Here is a 12500-nt window from a genome sequence, read left to right as displayed (position 1 = left end):
GAGGGCAGCACCACCAGGTGGCTGGTCGAAGTCCGGCATGAAGTTAGGATGGAACCGCTGAGGTCCCTCGTTGACCTCATCGGCATAAGGCGCTAATTCAAGGAAATGGTGGAAGTTGGCAGCAGGATGGAAGTCGGCAGCGTTGTTGTCGTCGTCGTTTTCGCCACATTCACAATCCCCGCAGTATTCAGAGTCGTTATCCATGTCGTCCATATCAGCATCATTGACATCATCTACATGCGTGTTTGAGTCATTACTCTGTGGAGTGGAGCTTGGAGAATCCAAAATTTCTTTCACTGGTACCTCACTGATGTTTGGTAACGTGGTGTGTGGAGCCGCCCAGTCTGAGGTGTCCCAATGATAGCCTGAAATGAGGAAGAGGACTTCGATGAAAGGACAGCAGTATAAAATGGAGGGTGACAGACTGAGAGAGAGGAAGAGAGAGAGAGAGAGAGTGAGAGAGAGAGAAAGACAAAGAAAAACTGAAACAAGGTAAAAAAAAAAAAAAAATTTTAACCACGTGGAGGGAAGGCTGCAGTGCGAATCAGAAGGATCACCGATGTGGAGGGGTTGGAGTAAAAAAAATAAGAAAAAAAGAAAAGAAAAAGTGAAAGAAAGAAACTAACAAGAACAATAATAACAACTGCAACAACAACAACATTAGGTGATAGTGTTGGGGTGAGGTTTTTACATCACAGAAACATTTGTGGGAGGGGAGAAACTTCGAAAATGACAATGAAAGGTCGTAGTAGCAGCAACAGCAGCAACATCAGCAGTGGCGGTATGAATAGAGCGAGGGAGCAACAATAAAAACAACAATTACAATAAAAAATAAATAGCGACAGCTGCAGCAGCCTCAATCTGAACAGAAGGACAGTGTGACACACACATCGTAATGACAGCTGGTCACTTACCTTTGAAAGGGGACAATAAACGGGTACCTGCTTAAAAACTGAACTGGTGTCGTTTGAGTTTAGTAGGGAACAAGAAAGAACCAGATTGGAGAATGTAAGAAGCCTGACTGTAGTGTATAACCTTGCTGAATGCGGCTACGAAATTGTTGAAATGTAATTAAGAATCCCAGACCCTCCCACCAAATGTAATTCTGCATATAGATCATGGATGGATTGACTTTCATTACAAGCCTGATACAATCAAAGCCTGCCTGGAACATGACAAGAACAAGTTAGCAATCATCATCATCATCATCATCATCATTATCGTTTAACGTCCGTTTTCCATGCTAGCATGGGTTGGACGATTTGACTGAGGACTGGTGAACCAGATGGCTACACCAGGCTCCAATCTGATTTGGCAGAGTTTCTACAGCTGGATGCTTTTCCTAACACCAACCACTCCAAGAGTGCAGTGGGTGCTTTTAAGTGCCAGTCACACAGTACTGATAATGGCCACGCTCAAAAAGGTGTATTTTACATGCCACCTGCACGGGAGCCAGTCCAGCGGCACTGGCATTGACCTTGCTCGAATGATTTTCTAACGTGTCACCAGCACAAGTACTAGAAGGCAACGCTGGTAACGATTTGGCTCTAATGGTGCTATTTATGGGCCATATATATATATAATAATAATAATAATAATAATAGTATATTATAAGCTTAAAGCCTATAGCAATCACCGTGCAATGACTAACGAAAATAGTCTAATAACAGGGCGTATAAGCTTTCCCGTATGCATGGGACTTGAACCCACATCTCTTTGTTTGAGTCCTATGCATACAGGAAATCCTACTTTTTTCTGTCGAGGGCTTATATGCCCCCAGCTTGACAGCATCCAGCTTTTTTCTCTCCAGGTAATTAACTTCCAGGTAATTAACTTCCAGGTAACAAACATTACAGACCTAAGGAACAAATCTAGCGAAAATGACTTACTTAAGTATTGAACCTGTACCATAGATTTTGCTTGCCTGTTCTTATTTAAGGTAGATTATATTCAGGACTGCAACATTATTCTGGATGTACATATGTCTCCTCTTTTTAAACTGGTACAGTTTAATTTTCGAGGGAGATCTGGCTGCTACCTCTGGCATGTTAAACAACAATGCCGACAGCCACTATTCTTCCTCGCTTTCTGTGGTTCATTTGCTTATTTCTGGAGTTATTGTTCCAACAGCTACGTTCATATTTATTCTACTGCAAATCCGTCACTTGTGAAGCAAACAGAGTCTGATTGTCGAGTAGGAATATTGAAGCAAGCAGGGTTATATGCTTGATGTGTGATTCTAGGACAATTATGCCTTTTTTACAACCAAACAAGGTAAAATGTCAGAGTAGGCACTTGGAGAATTGAAACCTTATTCTTGACTCAAGTGTTGCTGGTAGACTTTATTGCAGGATTCTTCAAGATGGATAACAAATTACCATTGATCTCAATATGACTTCCTAAACCATACTAGGAAGTTGCATAAACTTTTTAGTATCATATAACGTAGATCTATGTGAACTAAAGGCCTACATTCTCCATTCTGGTTTTACCTGAGGAACCATGAAGGTAAAATAGAATGACTAATTAGTAATCAAGATAGAATAACACCAATCTCTTTTTTCCCTGTCTCTCTCTCAGTCTTACAGCACACTTTCTCAACCATGGCTTGTACTCTTTTTCCAGTCTCTCTCTCTCTCTCTCTCTCACACACACAGACACACACACACACACATACACCTTTGTCTCAATTCCTTTTAATCACTCTCACCTTTTTTTTTTCAATCAATGTCCACCCTTGCTGTACAACATTAATGAATTCATGAAGTTAAAAATCATAATTACATGCAAGAGTAAAGATCAAGTTCTTTCACAACAAAACAGTAAAATGAGAATACAAGAGATGCATGGCAGGGAAATTATTTTTAACAATAAAAGATGGAAAACAAAATGAAATAATGCGGCAGAACAATTCATAATGGAAACAATATCCTTAGGTTTATATATATATATATATATATATATATATATATATAAATGAGCAAAGTGACCTAGACAAGCAGACGTACATGTACATAGACAAATAGCATGAAAGTTAGACAAACAAACAGACAGACAGTTAGATAAATAGATAGTTGGATAAACATACAGATAGATAGATAGAAATAGATAGATAGATATATATATATAGATAGATAGAGAGACAGACAGACATACAGATAGATAAGTAGGTAGATAGATAGATAGATGGACAGATAGATAGATAGATAGACAAACAGACAGATATATAGGATAGACAGATAAATATACCGAAGTATAAATTTAATAAAAGCAATATTACATTAAAAACTGCAATGAAAGGGTTTCATATTATTGCATGACATCACATATGCACAAGATATCAGAAATTAAGAGATTAAAAAATAATAAACATAAATTTAATAATGAAATGAAATTAAAAAAAAAAAAAAAAAAATGCAAAAGGGAACTGGCAAAAATTTAAAGCTATAAAATTAGATTTATGATTTATATAAAAGAAAAAAAAATTGGCTCTGGTTCTTAAAATGCTGACTATTTCCATCTGAGAGAGAATAAAATGCTAAATGAAGAAAGGAAAAAAAATCAGATATTTTTGGCTTTCTGCAGAGAGGAATCCAGAAAAATAAGGTAGGTAGAAAAAGAAAGAAAGAAAAAAGAAAAATTAAATTAATCTTTTTTTTTGGCATATAAACAGAAAAAAAAATTGGGCATAAAAAGAGAAGGGAAAAGGGAAAAATTAAATGATATTAATCCTAAGTAAACAGAAAATGAAATTCTAAAAAAAAAAAAAATAAATAAAATGTTTTTAAATGGGTTTAACTAATTTTATTAACTTATAAAGAAATTTGTTGTATCGCAATATGTTTTCAAAGTGACTACAGCTGGTTTATTGGCTGGGATAGCAAACGGCAAGCAGTAATGTTAATAGTTCATGTCTTGCCCTCCTTAAGCACTGCGTTCTAACCAAAGTTTCACACCAGTTGATTTCTTTACTCTGGCCCTAAACGATTGCTAACTTTTGCAGGGGACACATGTGTGAGGACTTTGGTCAAACTGACCCCCTCCAGCCACCACCAATATTTGACCACCCTTTTATCATTTCTGAAAGAATGAATGACAAAGCTGGCCCAAGTGAAATTTGAACTCGGCATGTAATAGGTCAGAACAACTACTTCAAGGTATTCTGTATGATGCGTTAACGATTCAGGCAATGCACCATCTCATCATTTTTACAGAGGCACAAATTTAGAAGTTCGATAGGAGAGACCGAAAATCATACTGATACCATTAATTGATTGGTACTTTATTTTATTGACCTCAGGTAATAAAAGCCAAGTCAAACGAAGAATCTAAACTATATACAGCAATATATCAATTGACAGATTCTGCCTTCCATTTTTAACAGTAGTTAGAAAATTGTCAATCCTCTTGAAGTTAAATGGTCAACTCTTGTACTGGATAAGGGGAATATTGAAACAAGAATATTTACAAGGGTTAGTGTGACTGAAAATATTATTGAGAAAATGTTAAGAACTTATGTAAACAGAGTCAGCAAGTCTCTGAAAAAATGAAGACTTTTATGACCATAATTCCACAGAGGTGGAATTATGGTCACGACTATCTCTAACTTAAATATTGATAGGTGTATACATAAATCAACATATAAATATTGATTGGATCAACTGAAATCTCCTAATATCATTGTAAATATAATGACAATTATAATTATAGCTTAAAAATGAACATTTTGGTATGGATGTTCCAGGCAGGGTGGTCTTATTGGAAAGGCTATTAAAGAAAAAAAGGGAACTGTAACTGAAAGAGATTTGTTATAAGAGGCTGAAAATTACAAGAGAAACTGAAAACTGAAAGAAAAAAAAAATGGAAACCAGAAATAGTTATGTCAGTAGTGGGTAGTGGGAATGAAAGTATACCATTTTAAAAACTCTCCCAGAATAAAATGAATGTAAAAGCGAAAATAATAATGATAATAATAATAATGATGATAATAATAATAATGATAATATTAGTAATGATAAAGGAAGGAGAAAAAAGAAAAAGAACAAAACAGAACAAAATTTGAAGCTGATTTTGATATCAGGGAGTGTCTGATTTAATTACTCTTAAGTAGAAAACTAAATGTTGAAGATGAAAAATAGAATGAAGTAAATAACCCTAGTATATGACAGTTACTTTGTGAAACTAGTAGTAACAGTGGCAGAATATTAATAATTCTTTCTAATTTTGGCACAAAGCCAGCAACTTTGGAGGGTCAGTGATTGATTACAATAACACCTCCGTCAGTGTTCAGCTGGTATTTATTTTATCCTTTTAGCATTCAGATAATGTTATCAAATGTCATGGCTTATTATTTCACATTGTTTTGAATTAATCACATGTTATCTCGTAGCTTCATGATGTGACTGCTTAGTTTTAGAGTGATGATGTAGGATTGTTGTAAGAAGCCAGACCTGGTCAGTTTGAACATAAGACAGACACAGGTAGAATATTTGGGCCAGATATGGCCAGTTGAAATGCTAAAGGGATACTAATCCTGAAAAGATGACAGCAGAATGTAAAGAGCTGTAAAAAACGCCATTAAGCATTTTGTCCCATGTGCGAGGGATTCGGCCAGTTCACTACTTTTACATTAATAATAATAATAATAATAATAATAAGAGCATCACAGCAAACTACAACACACACCCAAGGCACACAGAGCTGTGCTCGATAGTGAAGTGAAAGCACACTATAAAAATAAAACTACTGAATAATAATAATAATAATAATAATAATAATAATAATAATGATGATGGTTTCAAATTTTGCCACAAAAGCAGAATGATCAGAGGAGAAGTGTAAGTCAATTACATCAACTCCAATGATTGACTGCTACTAATTTTATCGATGGCTAGGTCAAAATTTGAACTCAGAGCATGCAGACAGATGAAATGCCACTAAGCATTTTGTCCGGCATGCTAACAATTCTGCCAGGTTGCTGATCACCACCTTTGATGATAATAATAATAATAATAATGCTAAAAAAAAAAAAGAATAGCTACAGTAATGTTACCACAAAGGTAACCCTCCCCAAAATGAAGCAAAAGCAAAAAAAAAAAACAAAAAAAAAAACTAAACCTCAGAAAATGACAGAAATAATTAATGAGAACAACATCAGAGAAAAGGCAATACCAATAGTAATAATAATACTAATAATAATAGTAATAATATATATATATATATAATTATAAAAAGCAGAAGAAGAAAAAGGTGAAATGTGATAATATTAAACAAAGTTTGGTGAACGAGTCTGTCTACAATTAGACTTGAATTCTTAGGTGATGGTCACTATATAAAAAAGATTAACAAGTGCATAGAAAAAGTTTGAAAAGAGGTGCATGTGCATAGCTAACAACAACAACAACAACAAGAGCAATGACGGTGATGACAAAGTGACGACTGATACAAAGATGATAGGTGCAAGTTTTGACGTGAAATAAAGTGAGAGGTGACGGTGGTGGTGGCGACGACGATAATGACATGGAGATGAGGTCAAGAAAATAAATAAATAAATAAAAAAAAAACAAGAAAAAGTGGCAGGTAAAAGAGGTGAAGGTGGAGGATGTGTAGGGGAAGTGAAGGAGGTGATGATATATTAATAAGACATGCAGAGGGTTGGATGATCAATAGATGGCGACACAGTAGTGTATTTAACATTTCAATAATATATATATGTATATATATAACTATGTACATATATACATGTATATGTGCATATATATGTATATGTGAGTGTATGAGTGCACATATATATATATATATATATATATGCACACACACACACATGCATATACATTTGCATATATAAATATATATGTACAGATGTGTGTATATATAATATATATATGCTTATAAACTTTCGTAAAGATCAAAATGAAAAGGCAAAGGGTAAGAAAAAGGTATTAAAATGTATTACACATATACACACACATACATACACATGTACACTCACTCACACACACACACACACAGCCCTTACGGAATGCTTTTCTGAGAAAGAAATGTTTTTGAAGTAATCAGCTGCTCAAAGAATCCAGTTTTGGTTCAGTTTTACCATTAGCAAAAGAAAAAAAAAAAGATGCCCCACCCTGACCACCATGAATTTATGAGTTACTAAGGCAGCTTCTACTTGATCACTTGATCTGCTAAAAGTGGCAGCTAATTACACTGTACTGTCTTAAAAATGGAAGGATATATTGGATACTATAATACTATAATAATATATTGGATACTATAATACTATAAGACTGAAAAAAAAAAATACAAACAAACAAAAAATGGTTTGGTTTGGTTTGGTTTGGTTTGGTTTGGTTGAAAAACCTTTGGTGATAAAAATCTGTTAGATTAGGACTGGACTGATGTTAAACAATAACGACAAGGAAAGGAAATGTTAATTAATATACTCTAAGGTAGACAATTCCTGAACAGAAGACTTGCAATACCTATTATTATTATTGGTCCACAACATCATGATTGACCTGGTGTTAAACAACAAAATCAGGGGTGAATATAGTGGATAATGTAGTCCTAGATATACTGTCTTAACAAATTGACAGCATGGTTAGTTAAATTATTTACAATTGTTGGATATTTGTTCGCATCTTGTTTGTTCTTAACACAACGTTTCGGTTGATACACCCTCCAGCCTTCATCAGGTGTCTTGGGGGAAATTTCGAACCTGGGTTCTCATTCCTAAGGTATTTTTCGATGTTATTATTATTATTATTATTATTATTATTATTATTATTATTATCATTATTCAGGTTACTGCCTGGAATCGAACTCAGAATCTTGGGGTTAATAGCCCACGCTCTTAACCACTATGCCATATGCCCGTTCGAAATTTCCCCAAGACACCTGATGAAGGCTGGAGGGTATATCAGCCGAAATGATGTGTTAACAACAAACAAGATGAGGACAAATATCCGTCAATTGTAAATAATGTAAATAATTCCTCATCTCTTAAATATAGAAGTGTAGGATGGTTAGGATTGGAATAATTTTGATCTTTGATCTGCTCAGTTGAGTCAGACCTCTGGGAACAGTAATGAAGGACACATTAGATAATGTGAGCCTACATAACTGTGGCTGATGAAAATTTATGGGATAGTCATTTGATCAAGTCTTTGATTGAGACAGAACTATGAAACTAATCAACAACCCACAATATATCTCCTCGTGCTAATCCTTCACCTAAAATCGTTTCATTTGCCTTGACATCTTCTTTGAAAATCCAATTTGATGACAACAGTGATGCATTATCTCTCCCACCCCACTGCAGTTCTAGACACTGCATCAAAATGTAATCATATTCTTCATATTCCTCAATACCCCTGATTTTAAAACCCAATTCTACAACCATTTTTATTCAGGAAGTTTTCTTGGGTTTCCTATGTATCGTTCAAATTATTCTGTCAAATGCGATTCTTATTTATTTCCATTGCATTGAATTCATCATCGTCATCAACAAGATCGTTTAACGTCCACTTTCCATGCTAGCATGGGTTGGACGATTTGACTGAGGACTGGTGAACCAGATGGCTACACCAGGCTCCAATCTGATTTGGCAGAGTTTCTACAGCTGGATGCCCTTCCTAACGCCAACCACTCTGAGAGTGTAGTGGGTGCTTTTACGTGCCACCGGCACGAAGGCCAGTCAGGAGGTACTGGCAACGGACATGCTCGAAATGGTGTATTTTACATGCCACCTGCACAGGAGCCAGTCCATCAGTACTGGCAACGAACTCGCTCGAATGTCTTTTCACGCACCACTGGCACATAGAATTGAAATAAAATAGAAAAAATATTTTAATTTGAGTCACAGCATCTACCTAAAAATACCAATTCTGAGCAAACATTTTTGAGATTCACATAGCTAAAGTCAAATGAATGTTTCTTACTAAAAATCAAATTTTATTCTTTAATCCTGATGACAATATTTAGCTAAGACCAAAACAAAAAAAAGAAGAAAAAAAGAATAGAATAAAAGAAAAACAAAACAATCAAAATATATGTATATTTTGGTTGGATCAACATCTTAAAAGCAGATATAAAACCTAAAACAATAACCTTTGTCTATAATCAGTTGTTTTTGTTGTTGTTTAGCTTGTGCTTCTGGGGTATCAAATTTTAACAACGGCTAAAATTTTAAAGCCTGTTATTTTAGCATACATACACACACAGACATACATACATGTATATATGTGTGTGCGTGTAGTAAAACAGCCACATATATGCGAGTGGGTGCTAAAACATTCACATATATATATATATATATAGTCACATTAACATCTTTGAGATCTTGCTGTCAGACTCACAAGTAGGATGCAAACTTGCTCACCAGAAAGAATAGTCAACCTCACTTGATAGACACTCACTACATTGACCTTAGGTTTACAAACTCATAAAATATATTACTATTAGAAATATTTCTGTTTTTTTTATTTTTATTACATTTTTTATTGAAATATAAAAAAAGTCATGAAAAGATAAATGGTCAAAAAAATATTGAAAAAAGACCAATTTATTCAAAATAGATTCTTTGGTTGTTTGGGAAACATAATAATAATATAATATTTTCGTTCTTGTCTCATTTAAAGACTTGATCAAACCAAACCAAATTTCTAAATGCTATGTAGAATGTAAAGAGATTTGGCATCAACATGTAAGAACAAATAAAAAAAAACAATAATTAAATAAATATAAAATGATAATCGAAAGGAAAAATATAAACAAAAAACAAAACAAAACAAAACAACAAAGAGACGTCTTGAAAAAATAAATTGAATCAAAGATGTCCAATGCAAGATAAAAGAAAGAATATTATCAAGAACTGTCATGCCAACTAGCCAAGATAATATGAAATACTCAAGATCATTCTAGAAGGCAAAGGTCAAAAGTCAAAGATCAAAGCATTAGACTGGAGTCATTCATTGCATACAGGAGAAAAAAAAAACAATAACAAAAAAAAAAAAAAAAACTAAATTCTTTGATAATAGGTATTCGCTAGTCTTTTATTTACTGGTGTCTTATCACTGTTTGTAGCTGTTTGTTAGACTGTTTGTCCGACTGTCCACTTAACTGTCTGCTTGCACTCTCTGTTTTAAATATGCAAATATACACACACACACACCTGTCTTTCTTTGGTTCTTTCCAGAATATATATGGCTTGACTAGTCCTGGGAAGTATACATATATACAAGCATCTCCACACTTCCATACATGCATACACATTCAAACACATACTCACATTCTCATGTTTAGTCACATACACACATACCAACTTTCACACATATGCAGAAACCCTTTATTTGGTAGTTACGAAAGTCAAACTACCTGGGGTTTTCTCACCTTAGATCCAAGTAGCCAACGGATTATTTGGTTAATTGTAGTAGTTAACCAACAGGCTATTTAGGCCATCATAGCAGGGAGAAAGTGAAGTAGTGTCCCCTTGCTGAAGACTGGGTTTTGCTTTCACGTGTGCCATGATAAGCAAGAAACACAATAACAAGGCCTTCTCAGCCAAGGTTAACTCAGGACCAAACACCTAAAAGAAGGGCACATTCAATATGGTAGTTTTAAGTACACCATGTTTGAATAAATGGCATGATTGTGACAGCTAAAATGTCTTTGACCAAAAACCTGCTGGACTGAAGCCAACCTGAGGTTAGCAGACAAGTATCCACTGCTGAGGATGGGCAAAAATAGCCTGAAGCCAGCCAGCCTAGTGGTCCTGTCAAGTTGCTAGAAGATAGTAGGAGTTTGCTCCCAAACTTGCAATATATGTTGGGTGCAGATTGCATTGATAACCAGCTGCAGGAGGCATCCTCTTGGGGGTTAAAAAAAATGATAGTAATGCCAGTTCGTATGGAACAGCCATGGTGAAGTGGCGATAAACATTACTTTGAAATAGAACATTCTCTCTTGGCTCTTTAGTTTTTAGAATTTGCTGCTTTTGTCCAAAATCATTTTCTCTCCTTTCAAATACTGAGTGGACAGTGGAGAAAGTGGGCAGTGGAAAGAGTGGATAGCAGAGAGAGTGGACAGTGGAGAGGTATAATTATGTGGATTCTATCATACAGCATGCCATACAATTTCCCACTGCATATTAGAGCATTCTGTAAGGGTCTCAGCTTCAGGGAGACATGGTAGGGCAGAAAAGTTGAATCTGTGAGTTGCATCTTGTTATCTAGCCTACATGCTTTATGGCTGATCAATGTGGCAGCACATAGCTTAGTGATTAGAGTGTTGGACTCATGAACATAAGATTGCGGTTTCAATTCCTGGACCGGGCGGCGCATTGTATTCTTGAGCAGAACACTTCATTTCACATTGCTGTAGTCCACTCAGCTGTCAAATATGCATGATTGTGCGAGAGACTGGCGACTTGTCCAGGTGGGGAATTTATATGCCATTGAAACTGGGAAACCGGCCCTTATGAGTTTGCATGATTCGGGACGGTAACTTTACTTTTTTTACTGCTCAATCAGAACTGACTTGACACTCAACAACAACAACAGCAACAGCAACAACATCATCATGAACATCATTAAAATTAATATCACAATCATCAACAGTGTCATCGTCATTATTGCCATTATCATCAACATCAAAAACAATAAATTTACCAATAATGTTGATTTAGCAATGTGTTGGTTAATGCGTTCATTAACAAATTAAAAGTCATCTCTATGTTATTTCATACTAACAGTAATAGTAGTGGTAGTAAGTGATAATAGAAGCAATTGTAGTAGTAATAGTAGCAACAGTAACAATAATAACAATGAAAATTGAATTGCTCATTTTGTTCTGCTTTTGTTGTCATTTAACTGTTGTTAGAACGAACAAGCCATACTACTTTGACTAAGGTCTGTTAGTTTTTTGAGAAAACACATAAAGTGTTGGGGAAACTGAATTGAGAAAAGAAAAAAAAAACAAACCTACAATTTATAATGAAACCTAATCAACAGACACACACGCTTTCATACTCATATATCATCCTTATTTTATGCCAATTTTTTTCCATGCTCGCATGTATTGGCTTCCACCACAATGCCCAGCTCTAGTTGTGGTGGCTTGTGGGTCTCAATGACACTGATAGCTATTTCAACAGAGTGCAAACTCCTTGTAAGTCCTCCCATGTTGGACAGATCAAAGAATAGAGACCAGACTATGATGGACTGCTTTTTCAAAGAGGTAAAAATCAGATTGTGTAGAGCTAAACACCCTTTCCAAGAAAGAAAGCAAAGCTACCGAAACATTGAAAGCAATTCAAATGCAACAAGATCTGAGAGAAGAAAAGCAACTCAGAATGAAGGACAAATGGAGAGAAGTCATTGATGGCTTACGCTCCATAACGAGTGAAGGGCTTAATTAAAAATCAAATATGCTGGATGGATCTGGATTGATTATCATGGTCTGAGACAACTTGCACAAACGACAAGAGAAAAGACAGGCCAAGT

General features: G+C 35.1%; 1 protein-coding gene across 15 annotated transcripts in view; it reads right to left on the bottom strand.

Annotated features, from left to right (window-relative positions):
• Positions 1–12500, bottom strand: part of LOC106876689 (protocadherin Fat 1) — a 223371-nt gene that overhangs the window by 671 nt on the left and 210200 nt on the right. For 13 of the 15 annotated variants that reach the window (XR_016244056.1, XR_016244057.1, XM_089361878.1 and 10 more), the window contains one exon: positions 1–365. This exon is cut by the window's left edge and continues 671 nt beyond it. Coding sequence is in view for 10 of the 15 variants with exons in the window: in XM_089361868.1 (XP_089217994.1) it covers positions 1–365 (365 nt within the window). In the remaining 5 variants the exon portion in view is untranslated. The remainder of the gene's footprint in view (positions 366–12500) is intronic. The other 2 variants (XR_016244061.1, XR_016244060.1) reach the window with 2 other exon arrangements.

This window comes from Octopus bimaculoides, chromosome 13, assembly GCF_046866305.1.
Source record: "Octopus bimaculoides isolate indiv1 chromosome 13, ASM4686630v1, whole genome shotgun sequence".
In the NCBI taxonomy this organism is placed as follows: Eukaryota; Metazoa; Mollusca; class Cephalopoda; order Octopoda; family Octopodidae; genus Octopus; species Octopus bimaculoides.
The sequence above is the reverse complement of the archived record's forward strand: the minus strand, read 5'-3'. Positions and strand labels throughout refer to the sequence as shown.